Source organism: Mus caroli, unplaced genomic scaffold, assembly GCF_978045245.1.
Source record: "Mus caroli unplaced genomic scaffold, Mus_caroli_1 scaffold_3, whole genome shotgun sequence".
Taxonomy (NCBI): Eukaryota; Metazoa; Chordata; class Mammalia; order Rodentia; family Muridae; genus Mus; species Mus caroli.
The window spans coordinates 99,867,057-99,890,215 of record NW_028227258.1 but is presented as its reverse complement, the minus strand read 5'-3'; the positions used below and the strand labels follow the sequence as shown (position 1 = coordinate 99,890,215).

The following is a 23,159-nucleotide window of genomic DNA, read 5'->3' as shown; positions in this document are numbered from 1 at the left end:
TAAAACACTACTTTTAAAAACTAGTAAAGTGTTAGCTCTATATAGGTATATAATGCAGTGATTTTCTTTTCTTTTTTTTTTTTTATGAATGAGAGTAATCACTTAAAAGACAGACAGGAAACATCTGTCTTGGAAATGGCTTTGGATCTCGATATCTAAAATAAGCTAAGGTCTCCATTCATACAGTTTGGACAAATACCAAAGGTGAGGTTTTCTAGCTGTGAATAGGAGGATCACAGTTTTACCATTTCAAGTGGACATGGAAAGGCTGACTGGTCTAAACGGGGTCAGGCAACTACCACAGCTTTTAGTCATGGCATTGTACTTATTGCTTAAAGGAACATTTAGTGTACAATTTAAAAATGTATCTGTTTCTGGCTTTAGTGATTCCTAAAACATATTCAAAGCATTGATGAAATAAAATTTTCTAGCTTTTTTTTTTTCATTTAGGTAAATCCTGGAAGATACAAATTCTAAAAAATGAAGCAGAGGAAAGACTTGCCATCACAGTTAATATTTGTCTCCTAGGAACTTAGTCCTTAAGGTCTGTCAGGGACAAACTAACAAAGCTTCCTGATGCTAAATGAGGGCAGTCATGCACATATTCTTTGGACTTTTGTTTCTTTGGAAGGAACCTTGATCCCAGTGCAACTACTATTCTTCAGGGCCTACCTAACTATCGCACCCATAAAATATTAATTTCTTCAATTTCGCTATCCAGAGAATGATTTTTATTATTGCCACTGAGTGATGATGTTACAGCTTTTGACTGCGACCAAAGAGCAAGATAGGAAGAAAAATAGCAAGCAACCTCTATTTTCTAAGTGGTTTTTCCTGCTCATATCGAGACACTGCTTTTGCTTTCATTTCTTTTTTTTTGCCTTCATCTCTCCTGCCTCTTTGTGTGTGTGTGTGTGTGTGTGTGTGTGTGTGTGCGCGCGCGCGCGCGCGATAGTGGTATTAGTGGTAGGGTGTGTGCACAGGCACATCCTGAATCCTGGGCTGTTAAATTTATGTCTAAGATGTCCTGGCATTGTAAACATTTTCTGCCCTGCTAACAATTGACTTCTTTGTTTCTAGTAAACAAGATCTTTTAAAGATACAACCCTGTTTGATGGTAAGGTGCACTGTCCTGCTTTCTTCCTTTCAGTGTAATGTGGGCTTTGATAGGCCTCATTTAGATGTGAAAACAACTTATATGTCTGGGTGTGGCAGCCTCGGGGCAGATTTGGAGATCTTCTTGACATGGGAACTTACAGAGAACACAGACATGATCCTAACAATGGATTTGGTCAGAAAGTATATTTAGTTTTTAGAGAAGACTGTATATGCTGTTTCTGGGTGGACAGTTTATCAACCTAAACTTGAAGGAAACAAAAAAACTATAGTTTTCCAAGGACAGTTACAAGGCAGAATGTTAACTGCTGAATAAAGAAGGCACCCAAACTTTTGAACAAAATGTTTTGTTCAAAGAACCCCTACTATATTTGGACACAGGGAGTTTTCTTCCAGCTCTTCTAAGTTTAAATACTTTTATTTGCTACTAAATGAGATAATGTCATTGTTCCTAGAGTACACTAGAATTTATTGTAGGGCGGTCTGCTTACCTCAGTTCAGTTGAGGTTTATCTATAACAGCAGAAGAGAGCAGAAAGAGATATCTATAGCTAGATTTGGAATTTGCCAGACAAGTAGAACCAAGGGAGATAAGCATGGTGCAAGACATGATTTTAGCCAGCCAAGAAGAATCCAAGATGGGTAATTTGATATGTACAGGTGAGGGGACATGAGGAATCCATCAACAGGGAAACGGTCAGAGTCATTGAGTAGGAACCGGTGGGTTAATTAAGTTTGGGTGACGAGGATTTGAGTTGGTGAGCTAGAAAGATAGGTGCCTGGTAGAGCACAAAGCACTGTGTGTCTAGACTGCTGTTGAGATGAAGGAGAGGCCACATTTGATGGTAATGATAAGAGTGGGGAGAAGGCTGAGTACCTGCAGCCATTGGAGAAGTCAAAGCCTTGAGACCACAGCAAAAGAAGGAGCTGTTCCTGGAATGTAAAGAAGAAAGTAATAATTAACTCAGTGAAGAGCTTCATGGCTTCGTTTGCCACTGTTCTGTAACAGTTATAATCAGTGAGACTTGCTCGAATCCTGATAATTGGTGCGATAAGCTTGGGAGTCCTAATGTAATATTGGAAGACTCTGAAATCTGTAGAAGCTTGTGATTGGGACAGAGACCAACAGTGTAAGCTCTAGAGTCTAGGCCTTCTTAGGAGCAGAAGGGCAGCATTTTGTAGAAGCGAGCAGAGCCATTAGGAGATACAGCATCTCTAGAGAGAACCAAGATTCTGTTAGAGGAAACTTACTTGATTGCAAGGTAGACAGAAGGTTCCAATGAGAGGCTGAAGCTTAAGACTTAACTGAATTCCTTAAGGAAAGACACTCTCAGAAGGACACAGTGGGAAGTGTTCAAGAGCCAATTGTCCTGGGGGATTAGCCATCTTCATACTGTGGAATAAGGAATCCTGAGAGACTAGGATAAGGAAGGGTGGGGACATAGCAGGATGTCCTCGTGGCTTCTGAAGTACAAGGCTGAATCTGGAAGGATGGACTGGGCACTTTGCCAGAGCAAGCAGGCCTCCTTGGGGGATCTGCTAAAGTTCAATTTTTATCATTAGGCCTCTGGGGTTCTACTTGTGTCCTCTGCTGTGGTCATTAGTGGGTAGGGGCTACCCAGAGCGTGGGCAGGCTTTTAAGGTGTCCTCTTCATTTTGTGGTGAAGGCGTGTGTAAAGCAGGCAGGTGCACCAATTATTAGGATGTGTGAAACTCTTACTGATTATACCAGTTACAGAACAGAGGCAAATAAAGCCTATGAAGCTCTTCATAGGGTTAATTATTCAACATTTCATCTATCTAACATTTGTTTATTGTTCCTAAAATGGCAGTGTGAGTCTCATGGTGTTGCCTGCCAGATACTTGGATCTTCAGTGGAAATTTCTCATAGGTTTGTACTCAAGAAGTGCTCACTTTTCATTTGTTGATTTTTAAGTCCATGTAAGAAATGACCTGTGTTTTCAAAAATATATTGCTCTTTTATCTGAGACGTACTTTAGTGTCTCACAAAATTATCATAATTTTGGTGCTTCTCTTAATTGATAATCGGTAGATCAAAATCAGATTCCAATTCATGTTATCCAACAGGTCATTCTCTCCTCCCTCTGGATGTCCTGGCCACTTCTCCGGAAAGGTGACTTGAAATCTGACAGTGTCACAGTCCTAGCCACTGAGAAATTAAAATATTCTCCCCCTTTCTTTTAGTGAAGAAAGCTACAATGTCAATGATTACTCCTTAAGGGACCAGCTGTTGGTGGAATCCTGTGACAATGAAGAGCTTAATTCTTCTCCAGGGAAGAACCCTTCCACGATGCTTTACTCAAGACAGAACTCTGCCACTCACCTCTTTACCCTGACTGTCCTCAGCAACCATGCCAGTGAGAAGGTGGACATGCTACTTGGCGCTGAGACCCAGTAAGTACACAGGCAGGAGAAGGTTCTGAGTACCTGACCTCCCTTTGTCTCGCCCACCTGCTCTTGCTCTCCATACACAGTGGCTCCTATTTAGTTTTGTTGTTGTGTACCTACTGTGTACTAAGCATAGCATTCAGGTGCTTTTAGCAGATGTATGTGATCTCCTTAGTACCTCTAGGGAATGGTCATACTTTTCGGACCTGTAAATCTTGATAGATGGATGGATTTTAATTGAACAGTTTCATTGACAAATGCATTTTATTTAAACACTGACATTTTCATAAACAAAAACACTAGGATGAAGCCTTTATTTATTCATTCATTCAAGTTCATTTGGAACGTTCTGTAGCTTTACAGCAATCTCTCACTGGCTTTTTGGAGCTCTCTCCAAGCTGCTTCTACTGCCAAAAGCTAGGATATGGCCACTTAACATTTCACATGAACACATTGCAGTTGCTACAGTTTGCAGTCTTGAAAAATGGCTCATCCATTTAGGCAAAATGATTTAATAGTAGTTAGAGTCCAAGCAAACTTTGCTATGTTCAGTTGAATTTGAAGTAATTTCTGAATCACCCGCCCTTAGTCAGACAGAGCAGAGGGACTCCCAGGAACATACTCAGCTTAGGAAAGCATATCTCGATACTTCTTCCCAGACCACTTCTGAAATGCAGGACAGGGATTCTGCTTGTGCCTGTCGATTCACCAGCACTAAATGTGCTCACCCTGAAGGAGGGGATTAGGGCTTGGTTTGCAAGTCCACTTTGATGATTTGGTTCATTTTGACACTGCTGACCAAATTCTTTGGAAACAAGAAGTCTCTTGGACATCGCCGTGGGTCAGGAGCTGTGGTGGGTTAGGAAATACAGCAATGGAGGAAAAGGAGTTCCCTATGGCTGCGTCCTCTCAGGTTCCTGCATGTTCCCTACCCTTGTCTGCCAGCATTCTCAGGGAGAGTGATTACAATGGATCAGCAGATAGTAGTGAATAACAGCCCCAACTATAGTGAAGTCTTTATGTAAATGTATATTCTTACAGAAGAGATCTTTTTTTATGGGCTCACAGTTCTTTCCCCTGAGCAGTAGAAAAGGCCTCTAGAGTTCCCAGCATTGCCCCCTGTGTCTGCTGCTTTGAAGAGGAAGGTGTCCTGTGTCTGTGTGTCTAGAAACCAGCATGGGACACAACCCGGTCCAGGCTTGGCGAAAGGAAAGCATCTGCTCAACTCTAGAAGTCCTTGGGTATCAGAGGCAAAACTAGACTTTTTTTTTTTTCCTCTGTGTATGTACGGAAACCTCTTTTAAGAATGGAATTAATATGCTGGATTTTGTGCAAGTTTAAGAAAAGCTTAAACTCTTTGGGGGTTAGTACTTGTCTAGACATTCCAGAAAATTCATAGAAGGTTGGAAACTCCCTCTTTGCAGTTAGAAAAGGAGAGGGTGCTGCTGTTTTTGCTTGTGATTTCCTCTTCTGTCCCCCGTTTGTTCTTCATTCTGGCCTCACTAATGTCTTGACAGAGCTTCTCCTGACTGCCTCAAACATCATTTATGAAATCTCCATTACTTGTTTCTTAGACATTCTAAGTCAGTGTCCTGCTCTTTTATGTAAAGGCTCTATGCTTTCCCAGGACTGTAGAGTCTGTTCTACCCTCTTGCCTTTGATTTGCCTTAAACTGAGTGGTTGTACATTTTCTACACCAGACATCTCCTCAGAGTCTTTAGTTATGTCACCCGTAAACCCATGAGTATGACTCATATTTGTAGTTCTTTCATTAATAGCGAGAGAACATTCCAGAAGAGATGGGGGTGGGGGTGGGGCAGAAGTCTCTGGGAACAGAAGGAGGGACTGTAATTCTTCTCTTCCCTCCTCTGCACTGTTACAGCTGAGAAACTAATAAATAGACTGGTCTGGAGAGGTCACTCAGTGGTTAGAGCACTTGCTCTAACAACAGTGGCCGAGGACCTGGGTTCACTTTCCAGCACCACTTTCCAGTGGTTTAAAATTGTCTGTAACTCTCTCTGATTTCAGGGCATCTAGAGTGTCCTCTTCTGGTCTCCGGGGATACCAGGCATTTTTGCAGTGCATTCATGCACATGGACAAAGCATTTATACACTTAACATAAACATAATTCTTAAATAAATGGACAGATACTGGCAAGATATAAAACAGCACTGGTAGAGAAAAAAAAGGACACCAAAATGCCCTTTCCTTAAAACAGATACACTCAATGTCACAGACAATTGGTTGTTTAAATGTCTAGCAAATTATCACATGTTATACATCTGTAGTTTAGTTCCTAGATCCTGCTTTTCTGTTTTTGTTTTGTTTTAAACTTAAGCCAGGAAACATAAAAGCTGAACAAACTAATAACACATTATGATCTTTCTTTAAATCAACTTAAGCTATGTTTACCCCACAACCAGTTATTATTTCTCTATGGTATGGGATATCTGGTTTTGAACAATCAGTCCTAGTCAGTGTAAGGTGTGTTCTTTGCATCTAAGATTTGTGAAATATACAGTTGTTGGTTTTTGGGGGTTTTTTTTTTTGGTTTTTAACATGTGCTTTTGGGTACAGGTCTGTGCATGTATGTATACATGTATATTATACATGCCTGTGCAACACACAAAAGCCAGAAGAGAGCTTCCTGTCCTTTTCACTCACTTCCTTTCGGTCTTTCTGACTCGGGTTCTTCTTGAACTGGGGCTTATGTCTTAGGCCCCTGCCTCTGCACACTATTACAGCTGGAATAATCGTATTTGTCAGAATATCTAACTTGTTATAAGGGCACCATGATCCAGCTATATTTGCAGAGCAGTCACTCTGACCACTGAGTCATCTCTGAGCCCCCACATTTATGGTCTGCTTCTCTCTTCTCTTCTCTTCTCTTCTCTTCTCTTCTCTTCTCTTCTCTTCTCTTCTCTTCTCTCTTCTTTTTCTCTCTTCTCTCTTCTCTCCCCTTCCCTTCCCTCCCCTCCTCTCTTCTCTTCCTTGCTTGTTTCTAGATAGTTTTTCTCTGTTCACCCCAGACTATCCTGGAACTCACTCTGTTGGACTTGAACTCAGAAATTTGCCTCCCTTGCCTCCTTCTGTATTAAAAGCATGTGCCACCACTCCTGGCAGTTTTCTCCTTTTTATGTGTTATTTGATTAATATGCTCCATTAACAGTTAAGTTAGGAAAATGACGTTTGCTCTATGTTCCTGGGTTTGAGTGCACAGCAGTATGTTTCATCTTTCCTTAATTTTCCTTCTTACTGTCTCCTTCCTGAGTTTATCTTTTGAACCACATGGACAGAATTCTAAACATTCTTTCTCGCCCTGCACTGTTGACTGCTAATCTCTAGTCTTGGATCCGTTCATGTCTTTCCCCCTCTTTGTATATAGCAGATTCCCAAAACATAGTTTTAGGCTGATACAAAAAGACAATAATTAGTTTTTCTATATCCAAGGCAAGGTAGAGTAGTAACCATATTTAGGGAAGTTGTTCTTTGTTAATCTCTGTCACCCTTTTAAAATATGTACTTTTTAATTAGTAAACTTAGTTTGACAGCCCATATGTGTACATACTGCATTCTGAGTATTCTCACCCTCTAAGGCCCCTTTCTCTCTATCTCTTCACCCCCTCCTCCCTACACATGGCTTTCCCACATTCATGTGGTTTTGTTTGGTTTTTATAATTGTATTTAATTAGGGCCGCATGAGTGACCATGGGCATGGAACATACAATGGATCCTGTCAGATTGACCAGTGGCTCTCACCCAGAACCCAGCAGTGGCCAATAGCTCAGCAGAGATGGGCAGTGCCTCTCTAGTTATCCCCCTTTCTGTCCATGACTGTTGACAGATTAAGCCTTGTGCCAGCCCAGTGAAGGCAACTCAGCTGCTGGGGTCATGATTGCAATGGCCACATGATGCCTAGGAGATGCATTCTACAGCTCTTCTACTTATCCATCATCTGTTCCATCTTTCCATCACTTTCTCCTTCAGTATTTTCTGAGCCATAAAGTGGTGGTATAGAGCTCTCCACTCAACTGTCCCTTAATATAGCAGCCAACCATCTCTGAATTCATATACATGTACTGTGAAGGGAAGCTTCTCTAACTAAGGCTGAAAGTAGCATTTGTCTATGGGTATAAACATGTTTAGACAACAGTTTGACTTGTGTCAATTTAGCTAAACAGCAGTAGTAGGTTGCCTCTTAAGGCCTCTTATGGCCTATGTTTTCCCTAGCTATAGGGTTTTGATTAGGCTGAATCCAATCAAAGAACATTGGTTGCCCCTGTAATGGTTTTGCCATTATTACAGTAGTGAGTACATCTTGCCTGGTTGTTGGTTCATAAGGTTCACAGTTGGTGCCATTCTCTCCTAGTAGCCTGTAGAGCACTCTTTAGCATTATGAAAGCTAGTCAGCAGGGAAGATGCTTTCTGCTTTGTTCTGCCTTTGTTTCCCTATATTTTGCAGTCATGTCCATTTGTGCCTTGATGCTAGCGTGTCAGATATGCCGCTCAGGGAAGGCAGAATGCAGTCTAAGACAGAGGTCTCAGTCTGTTCTTCTGGGCAAGAGATCTGGGACAGATCCTATGCTTCTTAAACTCCTGTGTACCCAGATGCTGCTGTGAACTTTGAGAAGTTGGGAACAGGTCCGCTACCCACGCTGAGCCCAGGTTGGAGCGGAATTTGACTAATTTCCCAATGAGTGCCAAGGTATGGAGGGACTGGAAGAAAGGAAGAAAGCCTTCTCTGGGATCTAGGCAGCGTTCTTTACAACAAAGGATCACCCCCAACCTACCCCCACCCCTGCTGCAATTCTTGATGAAGAAGGTCTTTGCTTATTCAAACTGCTTTATTCATGGTGGATGAGAACACCTATGTCTTACTCAGGGTGAACCAGAGATTAAATACCTCTTGCAGGATGGAATGCCCAGGAGAGGAAGCTCATTGACTAGATACTCGGAGCCTATCTAGATACCTTATTAGCATGGAGAACTCTAGGTTTTTATTCTACATGACTGATTATCAGGGAACTGATTCTAATGCCTACCATCTCAATTGTGAGATTTACTGGAGGTGGTGGGTGTTGACTCTGTTTCTATCTTACCTGTTTTTCTGTCTGGTGGCACGGTTTCACTGCCCCTGTGTTAATGGGAGGATGGAGATCTATATGTGATACTGGGGTTCCTGTTTAATAATCACGGCTCTAGGAGAATTCTCTCGCTAAGGAGGAGATCTCCCTTCTCTTATTTATTTTAATTTGCTTATTGGTTTCAATATGCCTGTTTCACTAGTCACTTTGGCTACTCTCCCTCATGCCCTTATTTTCCCAATCCTCCACACCATCAGTACTTAAACTTTCTATCCTGTTTGTCTCACCACTTTCATATCATGTATGTCCTACTAACTAAATCCCTTCCCCCCAACATCTTAGATGTCCTACTTCCTATTGGCCACTTCCTAGTTTTCTGGAATCTGTTAGTTGCTAGAATAACCCCAAGGCCACCGCCCACCCCCAGGTTTCTCCTGGTTTTCACTTTTGTTCATAAAAACCCTGCTATTTTGTAGAATGGGCATCTAGTTGTGTACATGGTGTTATGTGTTTGCCTGTCATGGACCATAAGTCACTGTACTGCTAACCAGACAACACTCTGAAAAAGACAAAGTCTTACTCTTCTTGAGAAGACAAGGGAGGAAGGTTTTACTCTCATCTCTTTTCCTTCTGGGCTTTTCAAGAAGAATGTGGGAGATGGAGAGTCCCCTTTGTCTACCTTCATTAAAATGAGGCACAGACAGCTGCAGTTCCCACAGGCCAACCGGCTGTAGCAAGTGATATCCTTGGCTTCCTGCATTTGCAGTAGAATTTGGATTCCCCTTTGGGTCCAATGTATGCAGGGATGAGATATCTACTATGTGATCAGTGGGGGGGGGACAAGGTCTTTTCAACCATGTATGTAACTGTAGGATAGATAGAGCCATCATAAACAAGAGTCAGAGGTCCTTTCTTGTATTTCTTTTGCAGAGAAGCTGGGAGCCTAATGAATGTAGCTGTGCTGTCAGCCACCCAGACCGGGTGCTGGGCTCTGACAAAGAGGCATTGTTGGCAGGGAGCTTTGCCCTCTTCCTGCTTCAGTTAATGATTTAATTACAACAGGAAGTAGAAGGATGGGATGGAATTGTAAATGGGATCTCAGAGGCAATCATATTCTTTCTTCCTTTGGGAACATCACAACATAAAGTAGACAGTCTATATAAGAAAATGTAGTTCGGGTTGCAATTTTTCTTTTCTTTTTCCTTTTTGAATCTAGATTCTAGGTCTGAAATGATCTTTCACATTCAAGGGGTGCTGTTCCCTTGGAAGACAAGTCAAATTATAGTCACCTTTCGTAAACAAACAAGATATTCTAAGGAGAAATGGGCAGAACATTGTTTTAAAGATTTGTATTTATTCTTATTTTATGCACATTGGTGTTTTGCCTGCATGTATGTTTGTGTGAAGTGCCAGATCCCTTGGTACTGGAGTTATAGTTGTGAGTTGCTATCTGGTTGCTGGGGATTGAACTTGCCTCCTCTGGAAGAGCAGCCCGTTCTCTTAACCACTGAGCCATCTCTTTGGCCCCCAGAAGCAGAATATTTTAAACAGCACACAACAATGCCATATGCCCTTCTTGGGTGGGTGACCAAAATATAGAAGCCTTCATTTGATACTCTGAACAAGTGATATTAAAGTGAGCACTGATATTTCACACGAAGCCTATTAACTTCACCAGTTATTATTAACAGTATTACATATTAACAGTACCAGCCCTGACTTTCCTGGGGTAGGGATGACAGAACTACAAGTCTGATTAACATCTCTTGTATTCTCAATGACCACTTCTATTCTAAAAGTGCTGGAAAACTAAACTGCCCTTAATACTTATTTTTGAGACAAGGTTTGCAATGAAGCTCATGCTAGCTGCGGTGATCCTCAGCCTCCTAAAAGCTGGGATAGCCAGCAGGGTTGAGGCTGCAGTGTATGCTGTCATTGTAGAGCTTTCCTTTCTAATACTTATCCAGCCTTTGGCAGATGTGGTGAGAAATTGGATTTCTGTGTCTGCAACCTTTTTGCAATCAAGTTTAAACCCGCCATGTCTATGACTCAGTTAAAAGATAGGATCAAGGGGCTCAGCTGTAACTCCCCATGAGGAGTTACATGCAAAGCTGGGCGGCCATGGGAAGGCTGTTAGTCTCTGTTCCACTTGGTCTTTTCTTCTCTGTCGTCAAATGTGGCTTCAGGAGCATCTTTCCCAGCACACTGAACACTGCTTGGGGCTTGAACATGTTTTATTCTGCTTGTCTGCCCCATCATATTAAGAGCTATGAACAGCAATGAACCCCAGCCTAGTGTAGTACCCGTACACTCAGTGAAGCTTGCTTGAAGGATTCGTTATATCTTGGGATTTGATACCCCACAGGTATCAGGGCAAAGGAAAAAGTCTGAACTGCCTGTGTGGTAGGTTGCAAATGCCTCTTGTTTCATATGGTAACTGGAGAGAGTAGATGAGAGTGAGCCATGGACTTTCATAATAATGGCTTTCCTGTCTTTAGGCTTCTGTCTTTAGCAAGTGCTCGGCTCCTGCTATAGAGACACACTGCTTCCAGTTCCCTGGTGGGGCCAGCTCCTTGGCAAGGCTTGTAGAAGCCCCAGGGGAACTGGTGTGGTTTGACAGCTTCTGAGAGGGGGTGGTACTGACTCAATTGAAATGTTTTCAAGAAACAGCTCCATTCAGCAAGGGCAACAACAAGTGTCTTGTTCTGTCCTCTAGAGTCCCAGCAAGGGGCCACACTGTCTACAGGATGCCATTAGTACCCAGACAGCATGGCACAGGAGTGAATGATTTCATCTGGACTGCTCAACCTCAGTGGCAGGGGGGCAGCTGCTGGCCTTGTCTGCAAAGTCCTGTGTGAAAGATTCTGTCCCACAGTGCACTGGGAAGGCAGCAGTTTGGGCAGGATAAGACATGGGGCAAAGGCCTGCCCTGCTTTTGGTATGGCACAGAGAGGTACAACCACTGAGCTATGGAAACTGCTCTTGGTGATCCACACAACTTCTGCTCCATGTTAGTTTTTAGTTAGCATTGTACTTTGGAAATTCCAGTGCAGCCTGTGTGTGGCATAGTAAGGATCTTTCCCCATCAAACAGCACAATTTAAAGTCTTTCCTGGGAACTGGTTTCAGGGAAGCTATATATGTTACTTATTCCTTACAAAACCAAGATAGAACACTTTCTCTGTATTAGAGAAGTTTTGGAAGCAAGATGGTATCATCAGTTTCTACCAATTGTGTGTTACTGCATGAAGCCTCACTTCCGCCAGTCTCTGTACGTGGATGTAGGGATGCACATGCCAGAGTGTGTGGGTCAGAGGGCTATCCCCGGTGACTGAGCTTCATTGCCACTGTGTATACTAGGCTCTGTGACCCTAAGGAGGCCTGAGATTCTCCAAGCATCCCATGCACTGTAGGAGAGTTGGGGTTGCAGGTACCCATGCTACAGCATCCAGCTTTTACATGGGTTCTGGGGATCCACACACTCATGCCTGGCAGAGCTATAGGCTCTGAATGATCTCAACCCCCTCTTTGCATCTTTTTTTGTTTTTTAAACTGAGTATACATGTTGCATCCTAATTGCATTACCTATTTATTTTACTTTTAAACATATATCAATTTATTTATTTTTGGCTTTTTAAGTCAATCTCATTGTATTGCAAAGAGTGGCCTTTACCTTGTGGCAGTCTCCTGCCTGTCAGAGTTTATGATCTGGTAATAGCAGCAGACAACTGATCAAGGTTCAGCTTGTGATTATTAACATGGCTCTCTTATAATCAGATGTTTACTGAGCACCAGTTACACTAAGCTGTGCTCTGGAGAGAATCTAACTAGCCAGGCACATAGCTGTGTGGATGTGTGATGTGAGTGTGGGTGTTAGAAGAGGCCAGAGGTATCAGATCCCCTGGAGCTGAAGTAATAGGCAGTAAGCCACCTATGTGGGTACTAGGAACTGAACCTGAAGTCCTCCACAATAGCAAGTGCATTTCTGAGCCTTCTCAGCAACTGCAAAAGGCAAGGTTTCTAACAGGCAATAGTGAATGGACTGCAGAAAAGAAAGGGAAGCGGGAAGATCACAGAGGACAAGCATGGGCTGCTGTGCCCTGTGGCAGGTCCTTATGTGGGCTGCTCTGCTTGGTATGGCAGAGGAGTGCATACATGTCCAGGAATGAAAATAGGTCGCTAGGTATTGGGAGAATAAAAAAAAAAAGTGTTCTTCAATTTTTTGGGTCTAAAGATGTCTGTCGAGAAGGTGTATTGGTATAGTAAATTGGCTTAGATTGCTTATCTCCAAAATGCTACTTTTATCCTACAGATGGCATTTTTGGAAGATTTTAGAGAGAACTAAAATAATATATACACATAGTTTGATTTGACTAATTGCAATTCTAGTGCTTGCTTTTCTAAATACACAGGATGATATGGTGGTGGAACAGTGCTGTGCTTGCCCAGGACTTGTAGTAGTCATAGTAAAGTTTTTGTTTTACACAGCTGTAACTTAGCATATTAAAAATATTTTGGCTATTTTTTCTAACTATGCTCATGAAAATAGTTTAAAGCATTTGAGAATAGTCTAAATATTTCAGAATTTTTATTTCAATAATGTTCACACATAGAAAAGGGATTTCCCAGCTTCTTTACCAAAATAATTGAGTATATGGGAGGGAAAGGCCCACTGCTAAACATCAGATGATTGTGATAAGTATCTGATTCAATGGCTAATCAGTTCGCCATTAAATGTCCAACGGTTATATGAGAAGTCTCCTCTACCCAATAACTAGCCACATTTCTATTTGACGATGATAACTCTTCCCTTTTTAAAGATCACTCCTGTCCATTTCCAAGGCCAGTCCCTACCTTATGTTTTGGAAGTAGGTTTGCAGTGGCTGTCTAGAATAAACTACTTTCAGAGTATAGAGAACTAATCTAAATTGCACCTGCTCTCTGTGTTTAGGAGTGAGCGAGCCCGCTGGATCACAGCCCTGGGACACAGCAGTGGGAAGCAGCCACCAGACAGAACCAGTAAGTTTCTAGGAACACGGAGGGGCTCTGCCCTCTGCTGGCCAGCATGGTTACTGACTGCTTACACTATCTTCATCTCTACTGATTTTTCCAAGACAGCTGTTAGTTCCTCCCATGTTAGTTGCTAAACATGAAAAATCACTGTTCAATTTTTCTGGGTTTGTTTCTTCATCTGTGAGTCAGAGGTATTGGGTTCACTTCGGGATACTGGGAGGACAAAGGTCAATTATAGAGGGTCAAAGTCCTGCTCGAGCCATAAAATGCTTATAGCTAGTGGTTACTAATAGGCTTGAATATAAACAGAAAAGTGTTTGTTTTTTATTGCTTTGTTTGAGAAAAAGACTTGCTATGTAGCTCTGCCTGGCCTGGGTTTCACACTAGTCCAGACTGGCTTTGAACTCAAGTTTTTGCCTCGGCTTTACAAAGGGTCGCATGAGCTACCATATCTGGTTACAAGTTTTTGGTCTAAAGAAAATTACATCTTTTCACGGTCCTTTTTAGTGTAGGTGGTAATGTCAAGAAAATGTACTTTATTCTTCTGGTGTCGTAGTATGCACATTCAACGGTGACACTATATTTCTGGGTGACTGAAGGATGAGGCTTGCAAAGGTGGTTTTCTGGAGCTCTTTGATGATCACAGCCTTTAGAGTTAAAGCAAAAGTGGTCGGCTTGACATCAAATTTTATGTTAAAAACAAATAATGAAGCCATGTCAGTTCTGCTGAGGTTGTATTGTTGCAAATGAGCATTTGGGGGCACTCTGAATTCGTCTGGCCTTTGGCTGGAGCCTTCACTTTTTTCTAAGTTTTGCCATAGCCTTTATGCCTGGTTCCTGATAGGATAGGGTCACTGTAGATAAAGCTCCAGGCATTACAGATGGTATGAGTTGTATAATCTTGGCCTGCCACTTCCTCTCTCACCTCCATTTCTCCCAGTGTAATACATGGAATGACTCCTGGTCAAGGCTACTGTTGAGCATCTCCATGCATCATAAGAGTCCTCCTGACCCCAACAGTTAAAACCAGGCACGAGGCTTCTTTAATTTCCCGTAGGAGCCCAGCTCAGACCACCAGTGCCAGCCCTGAAACCACAGAGCCCAGTGAGCGAATGCATACTGCTGCTTTGTACAAGATTTCTCAGCCCCTGGAAGCTCAGAATGTCCCTTTTCCTCCACAGCTCTGACCCAGGTGGAAATCATTAGGTCTTTTACTGCCAAACAGCCTGATGAACTTTCCCTGCAGGTGGCAGACGTGGTCCTCATTTATCAGCGTGTTGGCGATGGTGAGTAGGACTGTTCTCATAGGAACTGGTGGACTGGTGCTCACAGAGCCTCCAGTCCAAAGAGTTTCATTTGGTCGGGAACTCCATATCCTGACACAGAGAAGCTTTAGCTTCTCTATTCCAAGACAGCCTCCACTTTCCTCTTGTTCTTAACCTGGCTCCTGACAATTCATGCCCCATTGACTGGGGCTCCTGCCCAAAGGATTCCCTTTCTGAGCCCAGGCAGCTCTCTTAGCCTCGTCCCTCAGAGCTTTTGCTCATGCCCAGTCTCTGGGGCATCCATCATTCTCTCTTGCAACCTTGTCCTACTTCACCTTAAGTATTTTGACTTTAACAGGCATCTATTGCACTGAAGTTTCTTCTTGACTATTACCCATGGTATCCAGTCCATGGAAGAGAGTGACCTCTGAATGGGCATCTCTTCAGAGTAAGCTGGCATGGAACAATACCTGCAGACATTGTCTGATGCAGCCTGTTTTTTTCTTGCAGGCTGGTATGAAGGGGAACGACTTCGAGATGGAGAGAGGGGCTGGTTTCCAATGGAATGTGCCAAGGAGATAACATGTCAAGCTACTATTGATAAGAATGTGGAGAGGATGGGACGCTTGCTAGGACTGGAAACCAACGTGTAACCTCTCAGATGGCCAATAGAATGGAGACTAATTTTACAGTTACTACAGTCTGCTTAATTAAAAAGATGGAAACACTTGCCTCTAAGCTTGCCAAGCCATTCTGCACTTTGGAAGAACAGCTACCAGATGCACTGAGTCCACAAAGCTCAGCTTTTGCATAATGATGCTCCTGAAAACATCTGTGTCCAGGGATGACAACAATCGTGGCTCCCACCACTTCCACTGTTTCCTAAGATGTTGTATCTTGGCCTCTGTCTCCACTTCACTCAGACCGTTGCTCTTCCGCATGAGTTTCTCCTTTGTATGATCTCACAGCACCAGCAAGTTTGTCTTTGAGATTGTCCATTTTGTAAATACTTTTTGTGTCTTAGCCTAATGCTGTTAATTCCACAAGGAACTAATAGTAGTTTGGTAGGTGAGCTGTCATGTTTTGTAAACCTCTTTCTACGAAAGGGAAATTGACACTTGAACTCTGCCACCATTTTCCTTAATAGAAGGAAGGTGAGGCACCACCCAGTGAGGATTTTTAAAAATCCATCTCATTCAATATTGTTCTTAGATAACTATAGCATAGCAACCTTAAGCTACTAAAATGACATGGGATTTACAGCTCACATATGTGAGAACATCCTGAAGATAGGATATTACGGGTCAACTGCTAAAGAGCTGACATAAGATTGCTCTGCCTTCAGTAACACATGGTTCCTGACAGTTCTGCTTGTTTTCAATTGAAAATGGCTAGAACATACATTAACAATCTTCAGAAAGAGAAAATTAAGCTTTGACAGTATCAAGATACCAACAAGGTACTTGCTTGAAATATTCTGATGTTAGCAGGAATTCATTGCATTAAATACCTGATAGATGGGTTTGGAGTTCTCTCTTAGCTATGAGATATTATCCTCTGACTAGCACAAGGAGAGACAATGTAGTATACTACAATTTATTAAAAGGTCATGACATGGGAAATATTTTCATTGGTTGCTATAACCCCTCTATTCTGTATACCATGCAAAATCTATATAGATCTTATCAGCTGCCTCAGATCTTTGTCCCATATCCCTACTCCTGTCTAAACACACCCAAAGCATAAGATTCCAGAAGCCCAGTATGTAAGTGTGCTTGGCTCATACCCTGAAGCCCATCCACCTCAGCAGTAAACCAGAATAGGGCTCCCAGACACGTCTCACTTCTGGGATGCCTTTCCTTGCAAAAGACATTCCAGGCCCTGAGTCCTTGGAGGTTCGAGTAAGTACATGAATGAAGCAATAGCAGTAGCCCACAGCAAGAGATGTCCCAGGATTATAAAACAGGAAATCTGTCTCCTCTTCAATGTCACAAACTTTTTAGAAGTACTAACATGTTGTAGTTTAATTTTGTTTTACTTGAGGCAGAAGGTGTTGCTTGAAAGAGGAGTCATTTTGTATTATTTTTTTTTGCTAATGCCCATTTGGAGCTATAAAATAATACTATGATCCTGTGAATTAATTTATAAGTGTTAAACAGTGTGGAAATATGCATCCTTTAAGTCAAGCAGCTGAACACTTATTAAAGTGTTCCTGTATAGCAGGTATTTAACAGTCACAGTTGTTTCACTTCAACTGTGATTGTTTTTAACATTTTTTAATGCCTTCTTTGAAATGTACAGTGTGACTTCACTCCTGCAAAACCAGAAATGTTACTTTTGTTCCAATAAATTGAAACTGCTTGTACACTTTCAACAAAGCTTGTGAATTTATAAAGACTTTATATATAACTTGTCTTTCTGTGCTGGTGTAATTTGATTTACTTGTGGTATGAAGTTTATGGCTTGGGGGATTTGTGGTTAAATAAAAGCTACACTGAAGTTACCTATAGCTAGCATTATAGAAGACTCATCTTGTCTCCGGTATGTGTTGGCATCAGCTACCCTAGAAAAACAGGTGCTTTTGAGAATTGGGTTCTACTGTTTCTGTGCTTATGCAATTTTATCACCTAGTAAATCATGGTAGAAGAAAACCCCCATACCCTTCTATATCAGTTTCCCATTACTGTATAAGATTGCCATAAAATGAGTGACTGGAAGCAATACTATGTATCTGTGTAGAATCTTACATTTGAAAAGTCAGAAGTCCCAGGTACCTGGCTGCAAGTGTTACATTATCCTTCAATCATCACGGCAGCAATAGAATGCTTATTATTACTAGGACTTGGAATTTAACTCCCTGTTCATGCTGTCCAAGGGAGAAAACGCCCCTTTGAAGGATTCATGATTAAATTAGGCTCATGGAATAATTTCAACTCAAGATTAGCTTTTTTTTTTAAAGTAGGCTAATGAATGTTTCAGAAGTAATTTTATTCCTTAGTTAGATCTGTGCATTTCCTTGACTGTGCAACATAAAACAACTGGGAGGTGGAGGTTAGCAGTGCTATCTTAAAATTCTGCTTTCAGCAGCCACAATAAAACCTTAAAATGCTAGATACTTCCAACTTTATAACAGCAAATGCCCTTCAGATCTTTTTGTACTATAATTCAATAGTCTAACACATCTTTGTTATCTTTCTACTCTAGCTTGCCTGGGATGAAGAGCGATGGGTATGCCATTTCTAGTAAGTAGCAGAATACATTCTCCTGTGCTCCCTTTGTCCAGAGCTCTGGGAAGCCACAGAAAAGATCAGCTCCTTTGATTTGCAGTTTAAGAATGCAGGTCAGAGTGTAGTATGTGCAACAGTAACTTTTGTGGATTGAGTCCCTTGTCCCTCAGGAGCTTACTCTGGTATGAATGGGAATATGGCCCTGAAAGACAAGGTTTGAGCAGAAGAAAACCAAAACCTCATTGGTGCAAACAAATACCACCTGAACTCAGTTATTTCTATAAGCAAGTGGCCATAGGTCCAGCAAAGACTCAGAGAGAGAGGACACTGACAAAATAACCAACCCAGAGACACTGAATCCTAAAACAATCAGGTTACAGGAATATTCGTGAATGTTATTTGTGGAGGTAATGCCATACTTTAAAATGGAATAGAGATCTGGTAACTACAGAAATTTAAATGAAACTAAAACAACTAGAAATTATAGTTAACCATGAGATTAGACAGTTAAACAAGATCCCAAGGGAATTAGAAGAGAAGCTAAAGGAAACTATTAAAAAAAAAAATCACAGAGGAAGTAACCATGGAGATTATAAAGATTTAAATGGAATCCTAGAGGAAGGGAATATTGCCAGAGGAGATGAAGGAGGCGATTCAACCAGTTTAGGAAGTAAGCTGTACTAGGAAGGGAGGGTGATCTTGGGCAGAGGGGTTCCTTCCAGCTGAGTACATTTCCTGCAGACATAGAAACAGGATAAATACTCACCATCTACATGTATATCAGCATTAAGTAAGTGAACCTTAAGATAAAAGGTCTGAATAAAGATAATGCCTGCATGCTAATGGAAGGTTAAATCTGTGCTTACAAGTAGACATCTGCTTTATCTTAGACCCAAAAGTAAAATGCAAAGCTTTTTACTTCTTCAGATACCACAGAGGAAACAGTAGGTGACCTTGGTTTTGGTGATGAAGACAACATCAAAGGTATAATCAACAGAAGAAAACTTGGTAAACTTGGCTTTATCAGAATTTCCCTAAAAAGCCTCAAAGAGTGAGAAAGTTTTGCAAGTCTATCACTGATAAAGGAAATGACTCCTAATGACATTCTGCTACACTCATAGATCAGTGCCTTGTTCATCCATCATCAGAGAAACTTCCTTGTGCAGCAGATGGGAACAATGAGAGAGACCCACAGCCAGACATTAGGCAGACAGTGAGAGACCTTGGAACACTCAGTCCTAAATGGGATATCTCCTTCCCTCAGAGCTCAGGAACCCCACAAAAGAAAAGGCAGGAAGTGTGTAAGAGCCAGAAGGGATGGAGTACACCAAGGAAGCTGTAAAGTCCAGTCAACTCCTTTTTGGAGAAAGCCCATTTTGTGAGAGACCAATTCCAGGAAGAAAATCAAGAGTCCACCTGAGCAAACATCCTATGGCAACCCACTTAGCAACAACCAGTCAGGCTGCAATAGCAGGACCAAGGTACATCGAGATAACCTAAGACAACCTGCAGGGCATAGATAACCTGACCATCATGTTTGGTTCCTGCAGATTACACCAGAAATGCAGTGTTTAAAATAGGAACTTGCTGACCCTTATGGAAATTCCCCAACCAAAAGCCTGAACCCCTAGACTCAGGGTTCACTCTCACCCACTGCAACAGGGACAGTGGGAGACCTTGCTCTAGGGCTCGTAATAAAGACCCTTACATGTTTTACACCAGAATTGGCTCCTTGGTAGTCTTTGGGTACACGCAACTTGGGAATAACTGAAACAAGGCCCTCAAAATCAACATAAAGCTCATATAAACTCAGGCTGAAGCAGCAAGTTCGAGGTTTTACTCGGTAGGTCCTTTACATAGATAAACGTCCAGTTTAGTGTTTTGATGGAATTCCTGAATGTGAATGAGTGGGTCTCTGATTCTTGCTTTTTCTTCTGTTGGTTTGTCTTGTCTAAATTCCATGTGATAGTTTTTAGCATATATTGTCGTATTTTTTAAATGAATAATGACTGAAAACCTACTCACTGGGGTAGAAATTTACAACTAAACTGTCTCTTATACCTGCTGGCAGGGGGAAAAATATCAGTTTTCTCCAATGGAATGATACCAGATATATTAGCCATTTCAGGACAGGCCTCATGTTCAGAAGTACTTGACCAGCATAATGGACTGCACAGCTTCTGTTAGTTTGGTGGAGTTTTGGGTTTTTTGTTTGTTTGCTGTTTTGTTTTTTGGTGGCGGGGTGTTCTTGGCTTTTGGGGTTGGTTCTTTGTTGTACTGGGTTTTTTGTTTCTTGTTTGGAGAAAGTTTGGTGGGCAAGAAGGGGGAGAGGAGCTGGAAGGTTTTGAGGGAGGTGAAGAATATGGTCAAAGTATATTTAAAATGAAAAATTGTTTTAGTAAATAAAATATAATGAGTTGTTCATTCCAATTTGTACCAGGAACTCTTAAATTTTAACTCAAAGTCCAGGAATGATTTTAATTTTAAACAACACAAAAGATCTGGGTAGTTCACCAGAGCACACACATAGAACACACAAACCTAGGGGGGAAAAATCAACTCTTGGATGTCAGAGCTATAGACCAAATATCCTTAGGCACACTCAAACAGCTAAAAGGGGACAGCATGGTTAGCACAGCTGTATAAATCTATAATCCCAATCTCAACACAGGAGAGGCAGACCTCTGAGTTCCAAGCCAGCCAGGTCAATATAATGAGACCCTGTTAACAAAGGACCTAAGCAAAATACTGAAAGGTAAGACCCTAATAACCCAAGACCCTCATGAGGGAACCGAAACAGGCAATCTTACTGCTAGGTGAAATGCAGTAAGGCCTTGGGAAGGCAATCCTGCAGTTTCTGCCACATAATCCCTACCACCATCACAGGCCTTGCTTGGGTTTATGCAAGTGAGATAAAAACAGGACCATACACATAAAATGTGCATAAATGTTTACAGCAGCTGTTTTCATGTCACCTAAACTTAGAATAACAAAGATGGCCTTCAGTAAGTGAATGGATAAACTGTGTATGCATCCATTTTTATCTTAAAATCAAAGGAAAACAATTGGCTTCTAACAACTGAAAATAAATCAAGAGAAAAGTGTATTCAAAGAGACTGATTGGAAACTATGGCAAAGAATAAACAAAGAAATATGGAAAATACAGTTGACCCTTTAACGCTACTGTGCTGAATAGTTTTATGTCAACTTGACAAAAGTTAAAGAGTTATCTCAAAGGAAGAAACCTAAATTGAGAAACATGCTTCCATAAGATCCAGCTGTAAGGCATTTTAACTCGTGATTGATGGAGAAGAGCCTAGCCCATTTCGGGTGGCTGGGCTATTGGTCCTGTATTCTAGAAGGAAGCAGAACAAGCTAGCCGTGATGAGCTAGACAGTAAGCTCCATGCCCCCTTCCCTAGCTCCTGCCTCCACGTTCCTGCTCTATTTGAATTCCTGTCCTAAATTCCTTTAAAGACTACTATAATGTGGAAGTCTAAGCCAAATAAAAAATAAACCCTTTCCTTCCCAACTTGCTTTTGTCATAGTGTTTCATCCCAGTTATAGAAACCCTAAGACAACCACCACCATGCAACCTCTACAGCTGAAGAGGTCCTTAACCACTAATGGTCTAGGTGCTCTGGAAGCAAGCTCATCACAAGAGCAACAAAGAAATGACTGAAAGGTTACTACAGTATAGCTTACTATACTAACATGACCCTACTAGTTTTAGATTTAATGCTATACCTTTCTCTGTACCCTGCCATCTTAGTCTAAGTTTTGGTAAATTTCAACTTTTGTAATAGATTTGTATATATTTTGATAATACTTATATATATTATGTATATATAATATTTGTATATATTATGGATATCCATTGTATGCACTGGCAGACCTTTTTTATTAAATTTTCGATTGTTCTAATCATAAACAATGCAATCTTTTCAAATTACTGCAAATCTTCTTGATCTCCAAGCTCCCCTAAAATGTTCCAGTTGGCAACTACAGGAAGAATGCTGGAAAAAGTCCCAGAGAATTCTACTGCATTAAAGCTCTAGGGATCAACGCTCACCTATCTATGAGGCCTGTTTTCAGAAAGAAAGCCACTCATTCAGTCTTAAAACTCTGACTTGAAAATTTCTGTCACGTGTCAAATTTAAGAAGTAGAAGGAAAGTGAGAATTTAAGATTTGCCCTCATTCAGCAGGGTTAGCTGTACCCCATTCACTATGCACTAGGTTCTGTAATTCTTCCGAAAGCTGCTGTTCTCACAGTATTCTCAACACCCAGACTGGATCTCACACCTATCCTTTACCTCAAGGTTGGTGCCATTTTCTTCTGGCATTTCCTGTTGCACATGAAAAGATCCATCTTCCTCTAGGTCAAGAAACAGGCACTATCAGCACACCCATCTAAAACCAATCATCTTCTCCCCAGACAGAAACCGTTTCCAACCCATCATCTGACATGAGGTGAAGAATCACGTACTCTATGTACAAGACAACTAAGCAAAGCAGCAACCAGTCACCTGGAAAGATGCTCACTGCTAATCTTAGAAGCAAAAATTAAGACAAAAATGAAATAGAACATTTAACTATATGTTAAAAATCAAACTAGAAACCAATAAAAATGCCAAATATTAATCATGAGTGACATTGGGCAAACAAAAGTGGCATAGGCACTTCAGGAAAGGTTGGTAGTTTAAAGCCACACTTTACCAGGAGGCAAAACATGACGTAGTTCTCGGAGTAAGGAGTAAAAGCCCTTACAGAAGACTTGAGTTCAGTTCCAGCATCTACATGGCAACTCTTAACCACTTGGAATTTCAGCTCCAGAGGATCCAATGCTGTCTTGTGGCTTCTACAGATATCTGCATACATGTGATACATATTAATTTACAAAGGCATATATACACATTAATTTATAAAGCTACATATACGCACATGAATGAAAATAAAAATCTTTTTAAAAAGACACACTTTACCATGTGATGGAACTATCTTAATCCTGAGTATTTACACAGGAAGTTAAAACATGACAACTACATA

At 41.3% G+C, this 23,159-nt stretch overlaps 1 protein-coding gene across 1 annotated transcript in view; it reads left to right on the top strand.

Annotated features, from left to right (window-relative positions):
* Positions 1–17,749, top strand: part of Arhgef26 (Rho guanine nucleotide exchange factor 26) — a 115,791-nt gene extending 98,042 nt beyond the window's left edge. Inside the window, exons 11-14 of the mRNA XM_021158038.3 lie at positions 3,321–3,530; positions 13,560–13,627; positions 14,803–14,907; positions 15,397–17,749. Coding sequence (XP_021013697.1) covers positions 3,321–3,530; positions 13,560–13,627; positions 14,803–14,907; positions 15,397–15,539 — 526 coding nt within the window. The 3' untranslated portion in view covers positions 15,540–17,749. The remainder of the gene's footprint in view (positions 1–3,320; positions 3,531–13,559; positions 13,628–14,802; positions 14,908–15,396) is intronic.
* Positions 17,750–23,159: the final 5,410 nt, after the last annotated feature.